Here is a 26,195-nt window from a genome sequence, read left to right as displayed (position 1 = left end):
ACACACACTCACACACTCACACACACACACTCACACATACACTCACACACACACACACACTCACACACACTCACACACACACACACTCACACACACACACACACTCACACACACACACACACACTCCACACACACACACACACACACACACACACACACACACACACACACACTCACACATACACTCACACACACACACACACACTCACACACACACACACACACACACACACACACTTACACACACACACACACACACACACACACACTCACACACACACTCACACACACACACACATGCACACACACACAAACACACACACACACACACTCACATACACTCACACACACACACACACACACACTCACACACACACACACACACTCACACACACACATGCACACACACACTCTCACACACACACACACGCACACACACACACACACTCACGCACACACTCACACACACACACACACACACACACACACACACACAAGATGAAGAGAAAGTTAACTCGCTTTACTTTTCTCTCTTTCAGTCTTTTTTTGAGAAAAGAGGATATTTCTTCTTATGGGGTTTCTTTTCTTTCATCTATTAAGTATTTCATAAAAATAACCTCATCTTCTGTTCTACTGTTTAAGTATAAACGTGTCTCTCTCTGTCTAAATACTTAAATGAGTTTGACTGGAATATGGAAATGAAAACATTGATTGTTTGCTTGTTTGTTTGTTTTTGGTGAAAGAATCTTTTGTTGTTGTTGTTGTTTCTTTATCGTTCATTTGCTCATATCCTCACAGCATGTGGACCTTCAGGCTGAACTATATTTACAGCTCTGATGTGAAATGAAAGAATAAGTGAGAGATATTGTTCTGATCATATTTCATTACGTATCATTCAACCTCTTCGTTTTACTGCAACAACAAGAAAAGTTGCACTTTAATTGTTCCCCAATGCGTCCTTCAAAGTCCCTGAAGGTTTAAGTGGCCATTGTTAAATGAGACTGTCTGTTGAGTATTTCCTGTTCCTGCACAACACTTGTTGCCTAGCAACTGGTGACAGCTGACATCAGGACACAACAGAGAGAGATTAGTTCAAGAGATGCAGGTGATTTTATATATATATATAACTCCAGTCACTGAGTCATTGACTATAAGGCAACTTTTCTTGGACTTAAATCCTTTGAGAGTCATTTGGACTAAGACTTATTTGTATGAAACAGTCCTCTGGATTAATGCTAGAAAAAGAAGTGACAAATTCACTGTACACATTTATTAAGAGTAATTCTAGCTAAAGAACGAGCATATATGTTATTCTTACTTTAGAGTTCAATGTTTCTGTCTTCTCTCATTCAGCATCACATCATTTGTTTATTTCTGTAAACTTTGCATTGTTTCGTCCTCGTTTTCTTCTTTTCTTCTAATTCTCTGGAAGTGTGTTTATTTGAATGTGGTAGAGACAGAACAGAGTTCTTTAACAAAGTATTTCATTTCCACAGCAGCTTCCTTGGAAACAATTCACCTCAGCATTTGCATTTTAGTTTTTTCCATTGTCTTTTATCTTCAGTACTGACGGTTTCTTCATCTCAAACTAAATATCTTCATAAACTTTGAACATATTCTGCACATGTTTACCTCATTCCCTTTTTTTTCATTTTACACACTGATCAACATGCATAGGACCCCCATTTCCCTCTTTTTCCACGGTGACTGACAGACAAGGGGTCAAACCAAATAAAAAGGCTCTTTTTAATACTTTAATTCTCTCTCACATTTTATTTTCGTCCAGCTCTACATGTCTCATTAATTGTTATATGAGGTTGATTTAAAAGTTTGCACCAATCAACTGTCCTTTATTGTTTAGTGCACAATAAATTTGTGTGTAAGTGACATAATAGTTCCAGAAAGTCATAGTAATCTTAAAATAAACTACAAAATGTTCTTAAAAATGACACTTCATCCTCCCTCTCAGCTCTTCAGACAGAGCTGTAAAGCGCATGCGGCGAGATCAGCGTAAGGTCGTGGCATTGCTCCCAGTTTCTCCCAGCACTTTCCCTGTGGATCGTAACGGTGCACCCACAGTGTATCACGAGCCGAATCAGCCAAGACCCTCCCAAAACATACAGCTGTCCGTCGAGAGCGCCGCCCGGTGAGAGGTGAGCTCGGGGCAGACCGGGGAAAGACGACCAGGAGTCACGAACGGGATCATACCACTCACACTGCAGCTGGTCTCCAAACCCCGCCCACGCTGGCTGTAACCCCCCAGCCACGACCAATCGCTGTCCTGAAACCAGCATCACGTGCCCCGCCCGTCCCGCCCCCGCTGTCATGGGAGATCGGTTCGAGCAGCCGCGCGCCGGGTCGTAGATCCACAGACACGGAGAGCAGCGCAGGCCGGAGTCACAGCCTCCAGACACAAACATCTCTCCGTTCAACACACCGCCGGCGGCGTGACCACAGACAGCAGCGCCCAGAGGATGACACGACCTGTGAAAGCAGCAGGAGCACAGCACACCACAGTTACTTAAAAGATTGAAAGTTACAAAACGGGTGTCTAGAAGCTGTCCTTCAAACTTCTCAGTGGAGTCAAATTGGTGTCAGAGTACATATATCTGGGTATTATTATTGACACCAACATATGTTATGTAAGAAATTCTAGGGTCTTACTTAAAAAAGTCGTTTTTCAATTAGTATGTGCATTGCATTCACGATTAAGCAGATGTAGTTTGTCATCAAGGAGCTCTGAGATTAATTAATTAATTATATGTTGGGTCATTTGCCTTTTTATCTCTGTTGACTCATACAAAGAACTGGAATTTTCTCCAAAAGGAAATACAGTTACAAAACTTGGTGTCTTATAATTATTTTATGTCTTCATTATGAGAGCATCCTAGTGGTGTGTGTTATATGTTGGTTTTGCAATGCATGATGTAGTCATTGGTCAGATACTCCTGGAAACGAGATTTCAGTCTTTTCCGGGATTAATAAAGGTTATTTTAGGTGAGTGTTACTCACTTGTCAGAATGAGACAGAAAAATCAAAGAAAGCACTTCTTTAAAGGGGTCATTTCCAGCGCCACACTCTTAACAGTAAAAGAGGTAAATTACCCATGATTCATCGCTGATTCACCCATTTTACCTGATGTTCATTCGCCATTAAATCAATGTTAACAAGCCAGCAGGGTATATTTAATGTCAAATTGCTGTGGAATTATACGATTTTGAATGAAAAAATTAAATCTAATTAAATCTATTTCCTTTAAATAAAAATTCCATCTCGGTTCGTCTGCTAGGAAGCCAGCGTGAACTTGAGGAGAAGCGACGTCACAAACGGGCTGGAAGTTACCAAAACATTAGCTGATCTAAACACGCTGAGACTTTAAACATGATGACGAATCGTGAGGTCATTCAAAAGAAAATATCCTGCAGTAACATGCGGATACTGAAGTGCATTTATACTTTGTTGCTCGTAGCGGGGGTTTTCAACCCTGTTCCTGGAGCCCACACCAACACGTCTCCCTAACACACCCGATTCAGGTAGAGACTCCAAGACCCGAAAACAGGTGAGGAAGACGAGGGAAACACCCAAAACATGCAGTGTTTGGGGACATGGTTGAAAAGCACCAATTTATTTGAGGAAATCCATGCATCTGTAGGTAGCATCATGGAAAGCATTGTTCTATTCAAGGAAACGCAGGTTATTTTATCTGTAATGGTACGCTCTGCGCTCACAATTACAGACTCTGTAGTGAACCGTAATAGACGGGCTTGACCTCCAGGTGTTGTCCTCGGGTGCGTAACACTCCACTGAGTCCAGATAGTTCACGTCATCACAGTTCCCGCCCAAAACAAACACCTGCCCTCTGTGACACACAGCGGCGAAGTAATCCCTGGGTCTGGACATGTCAGGAAGACGTTCCCATCTGCCCTGAGCTGGATCGAATCTGCACAAGAACACACAGGACTATGATTCGTGCTTCTCTCGATTAAGAAATCTTTTCCAGCAGGACATTTATAAAGAAAACGTTTGATTCATGCTCTATCTTGCCTCAAGCTTTGGTGCTTATCAGTTATCGGATGTCAAGAGTTTAAATGCCCCAAACAAAGCTTTTTTTCGTACATGGATACATTTTCTGTCTAGTTTTTATTCAGTATCCCCAATCTGGCAACCACACACTCCACACACTGGATTCACTTTTTTAAAGTTCTTGTACCAGTTTTCATAGTTTCACAATTACGTACATCAGCTAGATGAGGTTAAAAAAAAACATGCAAGTTCACGTTTTCTGCATTTGTGCTTATCTAATTGTTTATATTAAGAATATTATAATATTTGAACAAAATAACCACAGACTGACTTTAGCGCACTCTTCAGGATGTCCAGGGCACCGTAGTATTTCCTGCCCCGAGGATGTAGAGTGTGTTGTTGAGGACACACACACAGTGGCGGAAGCGCGGCGGCTCAGGGAGCTGCGCTAAAGGGCTCCACTCAATTTTTCGGATGAGTCCCTCTCCGCGAACGAAGCGCCGGGCAAACCACAGGCACAGGTTGGGCTCTCGACGCTCAAAATCCTCATTCACACAATCTCCTCCAACAAGCACCAAAACCTCACGAGAATTCGAGAGAAAACAATGATAAACGGAAATACAGAGCAAATCAGTTTTAGTCGATGCCATAAAAATATTCATTTAAACCTGATGCGTACTGAAATAACAAAAAAATGAACTATGCATTTAAAACCCTCCCACCCCGATCTGAACCAGAGCGGTGTTCTGTTGTTGGACTTCTTTGCTAGTCACGGTCTATCCATAACGAACACCATGTTCAAGCATAAGGGTGTCCACCAGTATACATGGTACCAGAACACCTTAGGGCGGAGGTCGATGATTGACTTTGTGGTTGTGTCATCTGATCTCCAGCCACATGTCTTGGACACTCAGGTAAAGAGAGGGGCGGAGCTGTTAACTGATCAACACCTGATGGTGGAGTTGGAAGCCGGACAGACTTGGCAGGCCCAAGCGCATCGTGAGGCATTGTTGGGAATGTTTGGCATAGACCCTGTCAGGAAGATCAGGGGGCGTTGGGTGGGGGACTCAATCTTCACCATGGCTGAGATCACCGAGGTTGTTAAGAAGCTCCTTGGTGGCAAAGCACCTGGGGTGGACAAGATACACCCTGAGTACCTCAGGTCACTGGATGTTGTGGGCCTGTCTTGGCTGACAAGCCTCTGCACCATTGTGTGGAGGCAGGGGACAGTATCTCTGGACTGGCCGACCGGGTGGTTCCTCTTTTTAAGAAGGGGGACTGGAGGGTGTGCTGCAGCTATAGGGGGATCACACTTCTCAGCCTCCTCAGAAAAGTCTATGCCAGGGTACTGGAGAGGAGAATTCGTCCAATAGTCGAACCTCGGCTTCAGGAGGAACAATGTGGCTTTCGTCCTGGACGTGGAACACTGGACCAGCTCTATACCCTCTTCAGGGTACTGGAGGGCTCCTGTGAGTGCTTTGTGGATTTGGAGAAGGCATTCGACCGGGTTCCTCACTGTGTCCTGTGGGGGGGTGCTCTGGGAATACGGGGTAAAGGGCCCATTGCTAACGGCTGTCTGGTCACTGTAAGATCAAAGCAGGAGCTTGGTTCGCATTGCCGGCAGTAAGTCAGGGCTGCCCTTTATTACCGGTCCTGTTCATTACTTTTATGGACAGGATTTCTAGGTGCAGCCGGGACTGGAGGGGTCTGGTTTGGTAGTATTGTCAAGATATCTCTGTTTTTGACAGGAAGTCTCTGCTTTTTGCGGATGATGTTGTCCTGTTGGTTGCATCTGGCCAGGACCTACAGCATGTACTGGGGCGGTCTGCAGCCAAGTGTGAAGCGGCTGGGATGAGAATCAGCACCTCCAAGTCTGAGGCCATGGTTCTCAGTCGGACAAGGGTGGCTTGCCCGCTTCAGGTTGGTGGGGAGTTCCTACCTCAGGTGGAGGAGTTTCAGTATCTTGGAGTCTTGTTCACGAGTGAGGGAAGGATGGAATGAGAGATTGACAGACAGATCGGTGCAGCCTCTGCATTAATGCGGTTGATGTACCGGTCTGTCATGGTAAAGAAGGAGCTGAGCTGCAAGGCGAAGCTCTCTATTTACCGGTCGATCTTCGATCCTACTCTCACTTATGGCCATGAGCTTTGGGTCACGACCGAAAGGATGATTTACCGGATACAAGCGGCCAAAATGAGTTTCCTCCGTAGGGTGGCTGATTGCTCCCTTAGAGATAGAGTGAGGAGTTCAGTCTATCAGGAGAAGCTCGGAGTAGACCCGCTGCTCCTCCACATCAAGAGAGGCCAGCTGAGGTGGCTCGGGCATCTGTTCCGGATGCCTCCCGGACACCTCCCAATAGAGGTGTACCAGGCATGTCCCACCGGGATGAGGCCCCGTGGAAGACCTAGGACATGCTGGAGAGACTATGTCTCTCTGTGTTCCCCCGGAAGAGCTGGAGGAAGTGTCTGGGGAGAGGGAAGTATGGGTGTCCATGCTTAGACTGTTGCCCCTGCGACCCGGCCCCGGATAAGTGGTAGAAAATGGATGGATTATTAAATGAAAATTAAGGAAAATAAGGATTTTATATGTGGAACAGAATATAGAAATGAGAGGGAATGACTGGATTAGCCTTTTTATTGATTCTGCTGTGTTTATTAATGTGACAGCAGTTGTATATCATGTACCTGGTTCGGTGTTCGAGGCTTACAGTCTGTTGTTCTCAGATCATCATGCAGGAGATTGTTTAGAGTTTCCAGCGCTGAACTCTTGAGCAGCAGCTTACAGTCCTGCACCTGTTAGAAGAGATTCGGTGCATGTTATGGGGCGTTAAAGAAATCAGTGAGTGACTGTCTGTGCAGAAGTGCTGTAGCACACCTCCTGCAGCTCCTCCGGTCTCATGAGAGAGAACCGAACGCTCTGCATCAGTCCTGAGAGATGAGACAGTCTCCGCTCTTCATCATCCTCCACCCAGTTCACCACAGCTCTGAACACGGCCAGCTGAGAGAGAGAGGGAGAGAGAGAGAGAGACAGAAAGAGAGAGAGAGAAAGAGACAGAGAGAGACAGAGACAGAGAGAGACAGAAAGAGAGAGAGAGAAAGAGACAGAGAGAGACAGAGAGAGAGAGAGACAGAGAGAGAGAGATGTTTATATTTCTAAGCAGTAGTTTATTTTCCCACATTTATTTTTTTTAATCCCCCCTTTTTTGGCTTGAACCTGTTTGAGCAATATTAATTCCTATAACATTGTTTGTTTTTGCTTATAATAAAAAAAATTGTTTTTAGCATTTCTTGAACTTCTATAAGCATAATTTCTTCTGGCAAATATTATTATTTTTTAGTTTTTACCTAACCTTGTACGTTTCTAAACAATATTAACTGCAACTGCTTGTTTTGGATTTTATTTAATTTGTCGAATTTATTTAAAATTAAGTTTTATATTGTATTTTATTGTATTTGCATTTTATTTCTTGCATTAATTCCCACAAATAATACATCTTGAATTGGTTTTATTTATTTTCAGCTTTATTTAAAGTTGATTTTTGTATTGAGTCCCTGAATAGTTTTTATTCATTAGTTCATCAAAAACAAACAAATAAGAATTATTTTCATCTTACATTTATTCAGTTAAAAATTTTTAGGGGTTGCTCGGAGGTCACCTCGCTGTCTGCGTTGAGCGCATCTCTCTCCAGCAGACGCTGCAGCTGGACGCAGGGCAGATCCTTGAACTTCTCCCCGTCGGCGACCCTCTGAAAGTGGGCTAAAAAATACTCCTCGGCCCGCCCGCCCAGATCCTCCAGGCAGTAAGCTTCAGCCAAGGCCAGAACATCCAGGCAAGAGGTTTCATCCATGGTGTCCTGCAGAAAGTTTAAGCACAGCGCCAGCGCCCCCTGCAGCTGGAAGAGCGAAGCGGCTTCCGTCAGCTCCCACACGGACCCGCGGCTCAGCTGCAGACGCCCGGAGTAAACGAAGCCCAGCAGCTCGCGCAGCGCCCGTGACGTCACGCCGCGCAGCCGCACCACGCCCTCGCGGGACTCCCGTAACCCTCCGCAGAGCATGGCGCGAAAGTAGTCCGCGCCTGCTGCTAATATGACGCGGTGGGCTGGAAGAGACCGTGAGTTTTAGAAGTATGCCTTGTATTCTCACGAAAAGGACAGGCATGGATTGAAGAAAGCAGAGGAATGGTAAGTTGTTGCGACTAACTCTGGTTAGTCATTCAGAGCATTGATATCTTCATTTTATTCAGCTCGGCTTTACCTATATATTACTTTTGAGAGGCTTTTTGCGCGAGGACGCCCTCTGGCTGAGTATGAATGGAAAAACACACTTTGCGTGAAGATGAACAAATTGTTAAACACGTTTTATGCAAATGTATGATATTACATATGCTGTTCTCAAGTGTGTATATATATATATATATATATATATATATATATATATATATATATATATATATATATATATATATATATATATATACACAGACATTTCTGTTATATATACACACATAATTCCTGTTACACTTGAATGTTTATAGTATATATTTTAATTTTTCTATATTTTTTATATTTGCTGTGTTGCACATTTTATTTAATTTTTTTTTTTGTATGTTGTACATAATTCTCTTTATATCTTTATATCTGTCTTGTCTTGTTATTGTGTTGCACTGTAGAGTTTTTGTCACTAAAACAAATTCCTTGTATGTGCAAACATACCTGGCAATAAAGTGATTCTGATTCTGATTCTGATTCTGACATACATATACATATACAGGTATATATATATATATATATATATATATATATATATATATATATATATATATGTGTGTGTGTGTGTGTGTGTGTGTGTGTGTGTGTGTGTGTGTGTGTGTATTCTAATTTTAGCTTTTGCACAATATTTGAATATTGTGTGAAATCAAACAATAGCCTTTGACATACTTAATAAATTACAGACCAATCTCTAATCTCCCTTTTCTGTCAAAGATACTAGAAAAGGTAGTATCCTCACAACTGTATTCCTTTTTAGAAAAAAATGGTGTCTGTGAGGATTTCCAATCAGGTTTTAGACCGTACCATAGTACTGAGACTGCTCTCATTAGAGTTACTAATGACCTGCTTCTATCATCTGATCGTGGTTTTATCTCGTTATTAGTGCTATTAGATCTTAGCGCAGCATTCGATACTATCGATCACAACATTCTCTTGGATAGACTAGAAAACTATGTTGGCATTAGAGGAAGCGCCTTAGCATGGTTTACATCATATCTATCTGACCGCTATCAGTTTGTGGCATTAAATGAGGAGGTATCATATCGATCAAAAGTGAAATATGGAGTTCCTCAAGGCTCAGTGCTAGGACCGTTACTTTTCAACCTGTACATGTTACCTCTGGGAGATATTATCAGGAGTCATGGTGTTAGCTTTCACTGCTATGCTGATGATACTCAGCTCTATATTTCAGCGCAGCCTGGTGATACACACCAAATTGAGAATCTAACAGAATGCATAGTCGATATAAAAAGCTGGATGATGAGTAACTTCTTAATGCTAAATTCTGAAAAAACAGAGGTGCTAATAATTGGACCTAAAAACCCCACATATAATAATCTAGAACACAGCCTATCACTTGATGGCTGCTCTGTTAATTCTTCATCATCAGTTAGGAACCTAGGTGTGCTGTTTGACTGCAATCTTTCCTTTGAAAATCATGTTTCTAGCATCTGTAAAACTGTGTTTTTCCATCTTAAAAATATATCTAAATTACGACCTATGCTTTCAACCTCTAATGCAGAGATATTAATTCATGCGTTTATGACCTCGAGGTTAGATTATTGTAATGCTTTATTGGGTGGTTGTTCTGCACGCTTAATAAACAAACTTCATCTAGTCCAAAACGCAGCAACCAGAGTCCTTACTAGAACTAGGAAGTATGATCACATTAGCCCGGTTCTGTCAACACTGCACTGGCTCCCTATCAAACATCGGATAGATTTTAAAATCTTATTAATTACCTATAAAGCCCTGAATGGTTTAGCTCCTCAATACTTCAGCGAGCTCTTATCACATTATAGTCCTGCACGTCCGCTGCGTTCTCAAAACTCTGGCCATTTGATAATACCTAGAATATCAAAATCAACTGCGGGCGGCAGATCATTTTCCTATCTAGCACCTAAACTCTGGAACAATCTCCCTAACTCTGTTCGGGAAGCAGACACACTCTGCCAGTTTAAATCTAGATTAAAGACACATCTTTTTAACTTAGCCTACACATAACACACCAACACACCTTTTATTATTCAAATCCGTTAAAGGATTTTTAGGCTGCATTACTTAGATTTGCTGGAACCGGGAACACTACTCCTACAATACGATGTACTTGTGACATCGTAAAAAGAATGGCATCTACGCTAATATTAGTCCTGTTTCTTTCTCAATCTGTTTTCACAGTTTGTATCCAGACTAGATGGTGGATCAGCACCCAGAGATTATGTTCATCAGAGACCAGAACACCTAGATGCGCCCGTCGACAGATCACCAGATCCTGATGCACACACACACACACACACACACACTAAGTCATTTACACTATCTGACACAGCTGCGTTTAAAATTGAACTGGAAGTTAAGGGCTGGTCGTCCGGTCAGAGGAGAACTGACCCCAACTGAGTCTGGTTTCTCCCAAGGTTTTTTTCATTATACATCCCTGTCATTATACTGTGTACAATGCTTTGATGCAACCTGTGTTGTTAAAAGCGCTATATAAATAAAAATGATTGATTGATTGATTGACATCACATTTGTACTGCATTGTCATTTTAAAAAATTACTACAATAAAGCTTTAATGCTTTAATTTGTATTCATATTTATTTTTGATAGCGCATCCGGCCTCAGGGCTAAATTTAATATTTAATTTAGTTGATCACCTATCCGTTTTGAATCGCTGTCCCTTTAATTATCTTATTTCTCTTTAGTTTTCATCTCACGGTTACCCGGGAAACGGTCTCCCGCGTCTGTCTGCAGGATGACGTCACAGCCGGCGTTCCTCTCCCACAGAGTCCGGATGTGCCTCAGGCTTCTCTCCCTCTCTTCGCTCCCGCTGACCGCAGCGCCTTCCACGCACAGTCTCTCGAGTCTTTCCGCCTCTAAACACCCGCAGGCCCCCAGTATCTCGTTCGTCCTTTCCTCCGGTCACTTCTCCGCTGTAGCCGAAGTCCAGTACAGCCTTCAGTCCTGCAGGGGTCACCTGTCCTCCGTCCAGCTCCACTTGCTTAAGCCCCGCCTCCCCGGATACCAGCCACGCCTCCGCCGCGTGACTGACAGCAGCGAGCACCAGTCGGTGAGCCGTGTGGGACTTTCCCAGGAGTTTTAAAGCGCAGTCCAGCAGGAGTCCCTCCTCCTTGAGTCCTCGCAGTGAGGAGAAGAGAGCGTCACAGTGTGCGGGAAACACGAAGGGCGGGGCTCTGGCTCAGAGAGCTGCTCTGTGGGAGGAGCTCTTTTGGAAGTGGGCGGGAATTGCGTGATGTGGGAGGAGTTGACTTTTTTTCATTTCTTTTTTAGACTTGAGGATGATATGTGGCTTGTGGCTTCCTTTTCTCTTCTTTTCACAGAAGAAGACTGGAAGTGAACGGAGCTACCTCCCTCATTCTCTATTTTCCTCTGGTTTTGTGCTGAGACATTTGAAACCTAATAAAAGTGTGAAAACGTTCAGTTAACGAACTCTCTGTTGCACCAGATCACCAATTTTTTTTCTCTAAAATCTTGCTTTACGAGAAATAATAATAAAATAATAATAATATTTAAATTTGTATATATATATATATATATATATATATATATATATATATATATATATATATATATATATTTGTATGGATAATAAGGATGCATTTATTTAATCAGAACAAAAAATATATATTATAAAAAAATATTGTTTTCTACTTGAATATACTTTTTTTTTTTTAAATCATTACTAATTTTTCCACATCATTACTATGCGTAATATATTTTGGAGATCTGTGATGCTTTTTTCAGTATTCATTATTGATAAATAAAAATAATTATGCCTTCCAAAGGTCGGAGTCAATAATGTCTTCGAAAGAAATTACTATTTGTACACAGCAATTGATAAAAAGTAGACTTATATTTCTATTTCAAGTAAATACCGTTCTTTTTAAACTTTTTATTAATCAAAGAATCGAGGAAATATTGGAAATTTCCATAGAAATATTAAGCAGGGCAGCGAGTTTCAACGCTGATAATGAATCAACATATTAGAATTATTTCTGGACAGTCGTGGGACACAGAAATAGAGCTGCGTCACAGAAATAAATTCTATATGAAAGCATATTAAAAATAGGAGACCGGTAATCGCAATGATATTTCACAATATAACAGTAGCGCTCCAGTTTCTAAGCGACACGCTTTATCTCTCACGGAGTTAATGAGCAACTTCTTTTGGCAGTAATGTAAAAAAAATAATAAAAATATTCATTGGCATTGTTCTTTATCACGGTCATTATATCAGAGGTGACCCCGCTGGAGCACAGCATGTTGACTCTGACTCTGGAGTATGAATAATGACTCCTTCGTTAGAGTTTAACCCGTTACTTTTATCGTTAATACCAGACTCGGAGCTTCGCGCGCTTACCGTAAAACAGCGGCGGCCCGCGGACGCCTTCACTCTCCAGAGGGAAAAATACTGCTTTAAGTCTGTTTTTTTTTTGTTGTCCGAGGCACAGTCCCGTTAGACGACCGCCTGTGGGTTTTATTTGTGGAGAGATGTGTTTGTTACTGACGCTATTAATAGATTTTGGCTGCGGCGCGCACACGGGCGATGCGCGTGACCCGAAATAAAGAAAAGAATATAAGATAACATAATCTCATGAAAAAAAACAGGTCTTAAATCTTAAAGTAAGCAGGAAAAAATATATAATAGCTATGTATTTGATGGTGTATATTTTAGTCTCACGCCTCTTTTGTTTAATTTAATTATTATTTGACTCACTTACTATTCTTTTTTGAACATTTATAATGTGTAAATGTGTTTTTATAATATATAGAATTATTTATAAATCGTAACGTGAATATCCTATCTTCATTTTATAGGCCAGTGTGGTCGACGCGTGTGTTTAAGATTTATTTTTAATATCTGTAATCAAAAATGTATTGCGTTTTATTGAAAATGTAGCTCACTGACTCGAATCGTTCATATGTTTAATCAGTAAGCTGTTTGTACAGAATCAGGCGAATAGCACGTCCTTCCATAATCTAATAATAATAATAATAATAATAATAATAATAATAATAATAATAATAAACGTGTCAACAGTTTTGCTCTTGAATGAAAGCACACGAATATCCAGGTATTGATAAAATGTTCTTACTAAAGCTTTTTTTATATGATGAGATAAGACGAAGTTCTCAAGAAATCTGTTCCACAAAACATAAAGCCTGGATCATATGTTGATATCATATGCTCTTCTTTCCAGGAAGGACCAGAACCTCCTTCAGGAGTCTGTTAAGAGCATCTATACCCCGCAGATTGTTCAAGACAAGGCTTCAATGCAAACCCGTTAAACGTGTCCTGCGCGCGAGATCCACACGTGAACTTAAGACCCCGAGGCCATAAAGCCTAGAGCGTTTGTAAAAGGAGTTTCTCCAAAAGATCATAAAACGCACTACTTAGCTGCGCGTTTGTCTTTGTGTTTGCTGCAAGACCCCGTCGATTCAACCAAGCCAAACTCTTTAATCTCCTTAATATGTTGACTGTATCGTAAACTTTTAATCGTGGTCGTAAAAGTCATTTTTTAGCTCTTTATATCACCTTTTCATCCACTGTGGCATTCTTTGCAATGCAATATCAGTCATATGTCATTATTTGGGTTAATGGTTGACGCAGATACCGTTATCAGGAGAATCCGAGGAGGAAACTGAGCGCTCGGCATCTCTGCTGTCATCAGTAGGTGGGATGAGAGAGGCGCGACCTTAGCTATAAATGAAGAAATGCAAGATGACAACAGAAGACGAACCTGCTCAGAAGAAGATGAAAGAATAATTCTGTTAGTCGTTTGCTCATTTCACTCGTTCCTGGATTAAGAGGATTAACATAAAGTAAGTGTTCTTTTCTTACTGTCTGTACAAAGAGTTACTTCAAGGGTTACTTGGATATTCTGTTGGTTTGACTTTGGGTAAATAATATAAAAAAAATATTCTTTAAGTGATGTGATGATTGCACATTGAAATGCGTAAAATATAAATGTTTGCATTTCTCCATTAATCGTTTAATCATCTTAATAAACAGTAAAATTTGGGTCTAGCTATGAATTGAACGTGCTACTTATTCCTTGATTGATATGCATTCCAGGAAAAGCTGAGTTTTCGGGTGTAGAAATGGGTCAGCGCTTCTCCAGACGCAGGCCGGAGGGCACCGAGGGTTTGTCCCCGGGCCGCTTCTCGCTCAATGAAGAGGCTCCGCCGCACTACTCCTCGTACAGCACCGGCGGCGAGACGGCGATCGCAGTGGAAACGCCGACGAGGAGGGCGTCAGAAGTCCTGAACTCAAGGCAGGACAACAGGCGGCCCTCCATATACAGCACCATAGACGCCATGCCTCACGTGGAGTTTTACGCCAACGCCACCGCCACGGGCCGCATCCGACGCAGCAGGCCATCGCTCGAGACCCTGCGCAAGCCTGCCGACGTGGGTCTCATTCTGTATCAATAATATCGTGTGCTTTAAACCGGGCGATTAGCCAAGTCTATAGAAACTCAAATACAAGATAATCATAATTTAGAAGTACAAATAAGTGGCTGTGCTATTCATAAACACATTAACCATGTAAACCATCTCACGAATGTGTTTATAAATAGTATGAAAACTTATCATATCATATGCGTATCATATGCACGCGAAAAGTGCGTATCATATGCACGCCTAATTTAGTATCATCAAAAAACGTTTTTGGTTAAAAAAAAACAATTGTTCTGAAACAGTCCGCTAGGCCTAACGCAAGATCACGCTATGTAATATAAGCTACTGCGGCTGGGTGAGCTTTAATTGCGTGTGTGTTGGTTTAGGACGCGGAGTCGGTCAGTAACACGGGCGACTCTGGCAGGGGAAGCGTTTCTGCGCTGCAGGAGATCGGAGACGAGCCCGAGGAAAACGGGAAGGGAGGAAAGACCGCGCAGCCCGTGCGCTTCGGCTGGGTCATCGGGGTCATGGTGAGAAACCCTCAAGCGTTCACACGCGCGCGTTCTGGCGGCCGGACGCACACGCGCATACACGCTCCCGCTCTGTCTTTCAGATCCGCTGCATGCTGAACATCTGGGGAGTCATTCTGTTCCTGCGCTTGTCCTGGATCACATCTCAAGCAGGAATCCGTGAGCTTGCGTTTTATTAATATATAAAATAATGTCGTTCTAGATAAACCGTGCAGTGAAACCACAGGCTGTTTGCTTTGCTGAAGATAATGTTGCTCAAGAAATCCCAACGTCAAACGTTTTCTTAGAAGGACTTTCCAGAACTGCGTGTAATCTCTGACGAAGGCTTATCTTTCGCGTGTTTTGTCTATTTTGCGAGTCTGTAAAGACACTGCGTCCTGTTCATCTGTTCCCCCTGTAGTCCTCACGTGGTTAATTATACTGATGTCAGCCCTGGTGACCTCCATAACGGCTCTGTCCGTATCTGCCATTTCCACCAATGGAAGAGTCTCTTCTGGTGAGTCATCAAGCGGATCAGATTGTGATTATCAGTGATGCTTATAACTCGTCCTTCACGCTAATGATGTGACTTATTGAGAGAAGTGTGCTCTTTGGGAAAAACTACAATAGATTCTGACAAAAATGGCTATCCAGAGATTAGTTGTTTAAAATGTTTAATGTGGAGCAAAATATTCTGTATTTGTAAAGTGTGGTCCAGATCAAAACATCTAAACATATTTTTTAACCCAATAAGATCCAAAATGCTTCAGAACAAATGGAGAATGTCATAGTATGGCTTCTTTAGTCCATTGAGCAGCCAGTAGACGTCATATCTCTCCTCCACCCGTCAGGTGGTGCGTACTTCATGATCTCCGTACTCTGGGTCCTGAGTTGGGGGTCCCATCGGGTGTGGTGTTTTCCTTCGCCAACGCTCTCGCTTGCGCGCTCAACACCGTGGGGTTTTCAGAGACCGTCAGAGATCTTCTCGTGGTAAGAACGATAGTGCTTTTGTTAAAAATGGCATCATTAGACTGCGTGTTTTACGATATGCCTATGTTAATATGATTTATGTTTTTCACGCAACAGGAGAATGACTCCCAAATTGTGGATTCAATCAATGACGTCCGAATTATAGGGTCCATCACAGTCACCGTGCTGCTTCTCATCTCATTGGCTGGGATGGAGTGGGAGTCTAAGGTACAGTCCTGAAAATAAACATGCACTTGACAGTGCAGTCACTGCTGGAGGTTTCTTATGCTGCTTTGGTGACTGGGACACATCTGCAGTTCCTTTACACTCCTCTGGAGGTTCATCAGCTTAAAAGCAATGTCTTCTTTCTCTTTCATTCTCTCACAGACTCAGATCCTGTTCTTCTTGGTTCTCATGGTGTCTTTCACCAACTATTTTCGTTGGCACTTTGATTCACTGACTCCCCAGAAGCAGTCCATAGGTTTCTTCAGTTACCGCAGTAAGTGTGAAGCATTTATTTTCCTTCTAAAAATGTTTTTTACCAAACTGTCCGTCAAGATCCAGGAAGGTTTTAGACAGTTCCTAGAAAGTTTAATGGGTTTAGAAATATTTAACTTCTATAAAACCAGATAAGATTATTTAGTACCATACAAATACCCATAATGATTGCATGCAATATTATATAATAAAAATTATGTTTTTATTTGCTTAGTTTATGACTTTTGACCAGACATACAAAGCAGCAACACGAGAATGGTTAAATTAGGTTTTATGTGTGATGCTAGTTTCTAATTGTAACACCCCAAAAATGAATTTTATAAATATAACTAAAATATTTTGCACAACATTGTTTTTTTCCCAGGTGAGATCTTCTTGGAGAACCTCTTCCCGGACTGGAGAGGTTCAGACGGCAACTTCTTCCGAATGTTTGCCATTTTCTTCCCGTCTGCCATCGGCATCCTTGCCGGAGCTAACATCTCGGGAGATCTGAAGGTAATGGACATAACTTTGGGTTCTTCATGGATTTTTACAGTGACTTGCGATGATGGCTCCAAGGGATTCATTAAATCCTGTGTTTGTGAACGTTTAGGATCCTGAGATTGCCATCCCAAGAGGGACACTGATGGCCATATTCTGCACCACCATGAGCTATTTAGCCATTTCTTCAACCGTGGGTGAGTGTTTAAAACAGTTTAAATGATTAATGGTCCATTAATCCAAAATCATAGTTTTTGTTTATATATGTGTGTATACTGTGTATATGTATTAAGTATATATAAATGCACACACATTAATGTATATATTTCTATAACATTTTATATAAATTATTTATATATTATTACGTGTGTGTATGTTTGTAAATACATGTAAATATTTTATAATATTTAAAAAATATACTGTATGACATTACATAATAATAAATACACATACTATACGAATATCATGTAAACAAAAACGATCGCCATTAATCGTTTGACAGCACTAATAAATACTATTACTACATTCACATGCCATTCCAGCCAATGCAAGTACAGTATCAGTGTTTAAAAAGTGAATTTAGTCAAAAAAATAACGACAATAGACTTTTTTTATTTTTAGCCAATTCACTTAATAAGTTCAATAACAGCATATTCTCAAGCTGTAATCATCTCTCATTTGCAGTACAACCAAAGACTGAAAATGCATTGCTTGCAGTGATAATAAAAGTGGTGAAACCACACTGTCACCATATAATGTCTGTTTGAGTTTAGATTAATGACGTTGTGGATGATGTTCACCTGTTTCTTATTTTTGTGTAGTTTGTGGGCTTCTGTAGCATGTTATAGCGTGGTGTTTCTCTGGCAGGAGCGTGTGTGCTGCGTGACGCCTCCGGGAACATGAACGACAGTGTGCCGCTGAACTCGACCGAGGCGTGCGAGGGTCTGAGCTGCGGTCTGGGCTGGAACTTCACCGAGTGCCAGCAGAGCCAGACCTGCTCCTTCGGCCTCTCCAACAGCTTCCAGGTGAGACACCGCACTCCTGTCTTCTCACTTGGGAACTGATTCATATTTCGGTGTGTGAATGTGAGGTGGGTATAGTTGGTCAAATGTAAATAAATCTAGTGAAATGCCTGTGAATTGACCTCCAGTGATCGTCAGGAGCGTCTAGAGAAAGGAGAGAATCAGGAGATAATGACCAAAACATTCAGTTGATTTTCAAACAACGTGACTCTGTTAGACTTTTATTTTGTATTTTTTTAAAATTGCATCCAAAATAAGTTTTTGCTCACATGATATATAATATATAGTGCTATATGTACTATAAATATACTTATAAATACACGCACACATGTATATAATTAAGAAAATATATTTTTATAATAGATGTATTTATATGTAAAACAAATATAAATATATGCATATGTAAACCCATGTGAGTATTTAAAAATATTTACTATATGTATGTATATATATATATATATATATATATATATATATATATATATACATACAGTATACAGGTAAGTAAACAAAACTTTTATTCTGAATTTAATTAATCATTTGACAGCATTATTTATATTGAATTTATTGGATACTGGAGTTTCTGTATGCATTTAAAATGTATTTATTAATTATTTGGGTTACTAGAGATAATTATCGATTGATTGATTGATTGATTCATTCATTCATTCATTCATTCGTTCGTTTATTTTGGAAGTTTCATTCAAAATTTAAGCATGTTTTTATAGTGCATCTTGACAAAAGATAAGTTACTTGCTTAATTAGTGAAACAGTTTGCTGCTGTATTGCTCGCTCAGAAGCTCCACAGGTTTGACAGATGAAATCTGTGTGCGTTAATTGTGGTTTCCCGCCAAATCCCCAGGTTCTGGTCCAGGTCTCTGGCTTTGGTCCGTTGATCTATGCAGGCATATTCGCATGCCACCCTATCGCCTGCCCTTATGCCTCGCCTCCGCACTCCAAAGTCTTTCAGGTACAACGCCAAGCCCTAAAGCAGATAACACTTAATATGTAACGTCAAAAGCTAGTGAACATGACCTTTTTTTACTTTCGCTTGACATTTTTTCCTACCCCTGTTCAGTGTCTCTGTAAAGACAACATCTACCCGTACATCGGTTTCTTTGCAAAGGGTTATGGGAAAAACAACGAGCCCTCTGCGAGCGTATCTGCTGTGTTACATCATCGCCATGTGCTTCATTCTGATTGGTGAGTGGAAAAGCTACATGATGCTCAACTTGTATTATTAAAAGATAATAGTCTATTGCATGTTTTCTCTTTGTACAAATCATGTTTAATATCCCCACAGCTGAGCTGAACACAATCGCTCCTCTGATCTCAAACTTCTTCCTCTGTTCTTACGCTCTCATCAACTTTAGCTGTTTTCACGCTTCCATCACTAATTCACCCGGTGAGTAAAAATGTATGAAAAAATGATGATCTGTTCTGTACATACAGTATGTTAAAAATGACATGGGTTACATGCATACAATTACAATGAAGTGTGTAGACAAAATAAATAAACAAACAAATAATGTTGAAACAAAGTCGTTATAAAATGTTCAATATTTACACAAGTAATAAATATACAATGACACCAAAAATGAATGAATAAATGAACATGTAACTAATACTAAGCAACATATATATATATATATTAGGGGTGCCCCCATGTAAGGGTTTTCATAGTCGAATTGGAATTTCGAATTTTTGAATTTTCGAATTTTCGAATCATGTTTAGGAGTGGGATAAAATACATTACCAAGAGTCAAGTCAGACTTTGTACAGTCATAATTACACATAGGAAACATGTGTAACAGACGCCTCACAGATACAAACGGGGGTAAATAATATTTTATGTATTGACTAAGAATAACGTTATATGTCCCTAGGAATTCACAGTAGAGTGAAACTTTTGATAGCGGTTGATTTAACTCATCATTTATCTCACAAAGAATAAGCTTCGTTATTTATACAACATGAATGCATGAACGTTTCTGCACGGCTCTGAATGAACTGCTTTTGTGGACGCCTTCTTTACGCAAAAGCTTGAAGTTTTCTTCTGTTCATTTCAGGATGGAGACCCTCGTTTCGGGTATTACAGCCCTGGACGGTTTGTTCGGTGCGGTTGTTTCAGTCGCACTGATGTTCTTGCTCACCTGGTGGGCGGCGCCATCGCTGTCGGTTTAATCATCTTCTTATTCGCTACGTGGCCTATAAGAAACCCGGTGAGGTGTTGACCATTCAGAATAATGAACACATTGAAACCTAAAATGACGACTGAACGATTCTGTGTCATTCCAGAGGTGAACTGGGGTTCGTCTGTCCAGGCCAGTACCTACAATATGGCTCTGTCCTACTCCGTGTCTCTCGCAGGAGTCGAAGATCATGTCAAAAACTACAGGTCAGGCGTAGATAGATATATCAATCATAATTCATGTTCAGTATATAATACTGCCAGCTAGTGGTTGAAATGGGTACTGTAATTCTGGCCCAGAATCAGGCCAGAGAAAGGGCTATATATCTACAAACATATTATATTATGTTTTTTTTTGCTTTAGAAGAGTCAATAACTTAAATACAGCACCATTAAGTCAACACATGGCTACTTAATATTAATAACCAATAGTGTATAATAGTATGCCAATTATAAAATAATGTCAGTTTTTACTTTCAAATGTATTTCAAATGTATCTCATATTCACAGATTTGGCAAATGCTGCTATCCACAGCACATCTTTTTATTGCATTCATATTTATCTACCACTAGCTGAACTCAGGAACGTGGACCTCCAGCTCATAGTCCTTCACATGAATTGAAATGATAAATGACGTGGTGTTTACCCTGATTTGGTTTTCATCAGGCCTCAGTGTCTGGTCCTGACGGGTCCCCCGACTCTGCGTCCAGCGCTGGTGGACTTTGTTGGCTCTTTCACTAAAAATGTCAGTTTGATGATTTGTGGTGACATTCTCATGGTAAGAACAGGCTGAATGATTTATATGCACTTTATTATTCTTCATGCCATTACAAACGTCTATATTAGACATCTCCGTCCTCAAAATATCAAAATATGGTTGTGCTTTCTATTTTTTAGGATGATGAGAAGACTGTTTCTCAGCGCAGTTCTCATGACATGGTAAAGTGGCTCAATCAGAGGAAGGTTCGTGCCTTCTACACGGCCTTCAAGGCATCCAGTCTGAGAGAAGGAGCCCGGTATCTTCTACAGGTTACTTAACGCCTCATTTCAGTGATTAAACATGAACAGATCACTGCAAATCACTTTTTGCATTAATTATTACATTCAATTCAGTGAGACAAGTACTGTAATTTGAAATGGTTTTGCACAAATGAATTTCATACAGCGATTTTTAACCTCTATGCTGTATGTTTTTTTCTTCATTGGTAGGCTTATTTGTTTTATTTTATTAAATGTACTAAATATTATATTTTTGCCACTCTTACAAGGCGTCTGGTTTGGGAAAGTTAAAGCCGAATATACTGGTGATGGGATTCAAAGTGAACTGGCAGGAAAGCAGCAACAAAGACATAGAGGATTATATCAACACCATATAGTGAGTGAACATAACTCTCTTAACTCCAGAGAGAAAGAAATAACAGATTATGTGCACAGTAGTGTAATGCAGAAATAAAACTTACTTAAATTATTAAATGCTTATACACCATGAAGGTTTTTGTTCTACTACTTTAATTTATGCTGTGTTTGAGAACAACATTTAAAAGTAACAAAATTCAATTTTAATTTGCCATTTGGATGGAAAATATGAAATGTTGGGAGATATTGAATGATGAATGGGAAATGTTACAATTTGGGGAAATGTGAAATTTGGAGGGAAAACATGCATAATTGTCTGTGACCTGAAATTGGCCTTGAAATGTGACCATGGCATGTTTTTGAAGCAAAACAATTATTTTCTTTTGCTCTCAGTGACTCTTTTGATTCTAACCACGGTGTGTGTGTGTTCTCCGCATGATGATGGACGGACTGGACATCCGAGACGAGTTAGAGACTGAGGGTATATTGTGTTTGAGTGTGTGTACATTTTTGTGGCAAATCAGGGCATGAATTTCTATAATGACATAGGTATGACATGGGTACTACAAGGTGAAGGTGACTTTTCAGGACTTGTCTCCAACTTTCGAAATGCTTATAAATCATACAGAGTGAGTTTTTGGGGGGAAAGTAGATATGCACAGTCTCCTGTAAGGGGGAGGTTTAGGTTTAGTTTGTACAGTATAAAACCATTGGGATGTCCCCAGTTTTCACAAAAATTAACAAGTGTGTGCGTACATTTTGCACAAGAATTGAAGAATCACAATAATCATATGCTGTGTGTTTGACAGTCAATCAGGCTTTTGAGGTGGACGAGGCCATAGAGTCTGATGATCAGATTTCTGACGCTGATTCAGGTGAATAAACCGATCGATGCGTCTTCTCTTTGTTCTTCAGCCTTATCTCGCCTCTCCGGTTCTCCTTTCATCTAATTCTGCCCTTTTAGATGTCGACAACACAAAGAACACGGCGAGCGATCAGATCAAAACCGTGTTCCAGAGCAAACAAGGGAAGAAGACCATTGACGTGTACTGGATCTCTGATGATGGAGGTCAGATGCGGACTGTAATCATTACAAGGCTTCGGTTGTCATAATATGGGTTTAATAGCCCTTCAGTTATCAGTAAAGAGTTGAGTAATGCAGTTAAAGTCCTTGAAATCACCCTCTCTTTGTCTCAGGTTTGACTCTGTTAGTCCCATACTTGTTGAGCAGAAGGAAACGCTGGAGACGGAACAAAGTCAGAGTGTTTGTCATTGGAGAACAGCAAACCATGGAGAACGACCGCAAAGAGTGAGACTCGTGAATCAATACAATCATCCGAACCATTATCCGAACAGAAAAATAGGACATTATAGGAAAGAAAAATGTCACATGTCTTCTAAACAGCAATTTGGTCACACAAGTCTTCTGCTTCTCAGATGTTTCTTTTAAAAAGGAAAAAGTTCCCATGAAGAGAACGGGGGCTGTTTCATAAAACAGAATAAGCTTATATAAGTTATTATAAGTTAATTTCATTCCCAAACTGTGCTCACATTTGCCTAGGTATGCCAAAGACTACAATTGAAAGCCAGAAAGGAGACACACTTGGAATCAAATTAAACACAACAAAATTCATCCCAGTCTGGATCTATCCCATTTTTGTAGAATTGGTCAAATATCCCATTAGATACACAAATGCAAGGTTCTTTATAATTCAGAGCATACTTCAGAGCATCTCTGCATCATCTGCTTGTATTTTGAAGTTGTACATACAGTAAAAGGAACTCTCTACACTGATTTGTTTTCGTAGATGTATTATTTAACTAATCTATTGATGCAATCTCGTTTCTCGCCCAGAATGATGACTTTGCTCCAGCGTTTCCGACTGGATGTTCACAGTGTCATCGTGATGACGGACAGCGAGCGGCCGCCCCTTCCCAAAAAGTAGGTTCGCCCCCAACGGGTCTGAATGCAGTTCGCATGAAATCAATCTGAAGCAAAGAAAGAGATGCGCTCTTGTTGTAACAACCGAACGCTGTCTTTGTCGTCATTAGCGTCAGGCGCTTCGAGGAAACGCTCGCCCCCTTCAGGCTGAACGAGGGACAGCTGGACGAGAGGACGGCGCAGCAGAAGAGGGCGGAGTCTCCCTGGAAAGTCACGGACAAACAGATGGACGCTCTGAGACTCAAGGTGTGTGTGTTTGACCTCAGTGTCTAGCTACAATAATAAATCCTCTCCGCTCACGGTCTCTGTCCTGCTTTGACAGTCGGAGAAGAAGGTGCGTCTGAATGAGATCATGCGGAGAAACTCGAAGCAAGCCGCGCTGGTTCTAGTGTGAGTATTGATCGCAGCTCCATTAACCATTACTGGCTGCTGGTCAATATGTAATTCATACACAAAGCGCAATCTGATAGTGTTGGAGACTCATAAATCATTTACGTTTTTAAATGTAAGAATCATAATTTGAGGGTAAACACAGGGGTTAATTATTAATACCGTGTGTGTGTTAGGTCTCTCCCCGTGCCCCATGCGGATTGTCCCAGCTCTCTCTACATGTCCTGGTTGAACACGCTGAGCTGCGGTCTGCACTGTCCCGTCCTGCTCATTCGAGGAAACCAGCAGAACGTCATGACCTTCTACTGCCAGTGAAACAGACACAACGTTCCCTTACTGACGCTACACCAAAAGTGCACGGCTTTTTAGTGTTTCCAAATAGTGGAAGGAAACACTTACTCTTACGTTCTTATTTACTCTTTTTTTATTTATGGAAATGCATTTTTTTAAGGCGGCACGTTGAAGGCAAAACCCTGCACCCGTCAAATTTCAGATTTTGGGCTTTTGATTATTGTTTCAGATTAGAGGAAAGAAAACGTCCAAAAGACACTGTTAAGTGTTTATTTCATAGCACTCTCTCTATTTGTATCAATAGATCTCAATTGCAATACATATTTTTAAAGGCACGCTTTGTGTCCTAAACTGAGCCATGAATCTGTATTTCAGTAGTAATTACACACACCAAAACTTTACATTTTATTCCTGTCTATATCCTGAAAGTTTTTACAGAGGAATTTGTTCATATATAATTTGCTTGATAATATACAGCATGCAAACTGTCTATTATGAATTATGAAATGCAGGTAAATGTGATCAAAATTTCTCTGTAAAAACTTTTGAATCTAATTTGTCAAAACATTAATGAAATATTTAGAAATGTAATTTTTGTTCTAGAAATGTATGCAAATTAGCGCATGTTTCATTACAATAATGTATCATTTGCAAATTTAACACTTAAGATTAGAGAGAATAGAAGACATTGAATTAGAATAAAGCATATGTGCTTAATTTCTAAGAATAAATGGCTAATATTCTAGTAATACGAATGATAATTAGCAACTAGTTAAAGAGACCCCTAAAATAAAGTGTTTCCAAGTTTTTATGTCCTTCAAAGCACTATACTGTCTATATTTCTGTCTGTATTCTGAATGATTTTATAGAAGGGTTTGACTTTTATTAATGCACTTTAACTCAGCTTTTAACTTTCAGTCAAAGCCATTTTCTGTCTTCATTTCAGAAGCACCTACTTGCACCAAATTATAATGTTGTATTCTTCTTTATATTCTGAAGAGATTTTACAGATGGTTTTGTTTATGTATGATTTTACACAACATTTTATTACTTAAAACAATTGAAAATAGCTCAGCCTGGCGGTTGACAATATTTCCAGATTTATTGTAATAGAAGAGAACTTGTACAAAACTCATTTCTGTAACTAAATCTCTCTCTTCAAACATTTAATACATAAATAAAATGTAAAAAAAACTCCATGTAACCAATCAACTGGGAAGGTATGGTGATATCTCTTACTTATTTTTCCTATGTTGCCTTGTGCAATGCATGGATGTTGTTAATGATAAACATTTAAACTTTCATTATTTTCTTTAGCGAGAGAAACACAGAAACACTCAGTGACATCTGTTTATTCTGCTTGAATATATTCTGTACATGTGATGCTTAATTGTTTATTTTCATGGATTTTATAATGTTTTTATACTTGTGTAATGAGACGATGAAAGTTGAGATGTTTGTCATTGTGCTAAATTGTATTTTTCTACATTGAAAAGCGGATCAAAACATACACGTAATTCATCATAATCTATTGTTTATATTCAAAATGTGATATACTAAATTATTGGTTAGAATGTTTTGGTCAATGAAATGTAATTTTACAATGCTTGTAACAAATAAACTTATTTTTAGAATATTATAAACCGCTTTCTTGTTGCATTGAAACTCTACTCCCCTCAAGTGAAGGGAAAGATCAAAGTGCTCAATCTTTTCTAGATGAATCATTGACTCTGCTTTAATCTGACATAACTGATTGACAGACATAAGAAATTAGATATGAAATAATGAAATATCTATCTAGGTCACGAAACAAGCTCAGAGCAGAATAACGGGTC

At 40.1% G+C, this 26,195-nt stretch overlaps 1 protein-coding gene and 1 pseudogene across 1 annotated transcript in view; one reads left to right on the top strand and one right to left on the bottom strand.

The window, feature by feature from the left end:
• Window positions 1-11,665, bottom strand: part of LOC122349507 (kelch-like protein 33) — a 52,441-nt gene extending 40,776 nt beyond the window's left edge. Inside the window, 9 exon segments of the mRNA XM_043245570.1 lie at window positions 3,770-3,940; window positions 4,355-4,403; window positions 4,406-4,604; window positions 6,708-6,815; window positions 6,898-7,020; window positions 7,679-8,121; window positions 11,012-11,193; window positions 11,195-11,482; window positions 11,628-11,665. Of these exon segments, the coding sequence (XP_043101505.1) occupies window positions 3,770-3,940; window positions 4,355-4,403; window positions 4,406-4,604; window positions 6,708-6,815; window positions 6,898-7,020; window positions 7,679-8,121; window positions 11,012-11,193; window positions 11,195-11,482; window positions 11,628-11,665 (1,601 nt within the window).
• Window positions 11,666-14,029: 2,364 nt separating this feature from the next.
• On the top strand, window positions 14,030-24,688 carry LOC122348970 (annotated as a pseudogene).
• The last annotated feature ends 1,507 nt before the right edge of the window (window positions 24,689-26,195 follow it).

The sequence above is a fragment of the Puntigrus tetrazona genome, chromosome 7 (assembly GCF_018831695.1).
Source record: "Puntigrus tetrazona isolate hp1 chromosome 7, ASM1883169v1, whole genome shotgun sequence".
Classification (NCBI taxonomy): Eukaryota; Metazoa; Chordata; class Actinopteri; order Cypriniformes; family Cyprinidae; genus Puntigrus; species Puntigrus tetrazona.
Note: the sequence above shows the minus strand (reverse complement) of the source record. Positions and strands in the feature narration are given on the sequence as shown.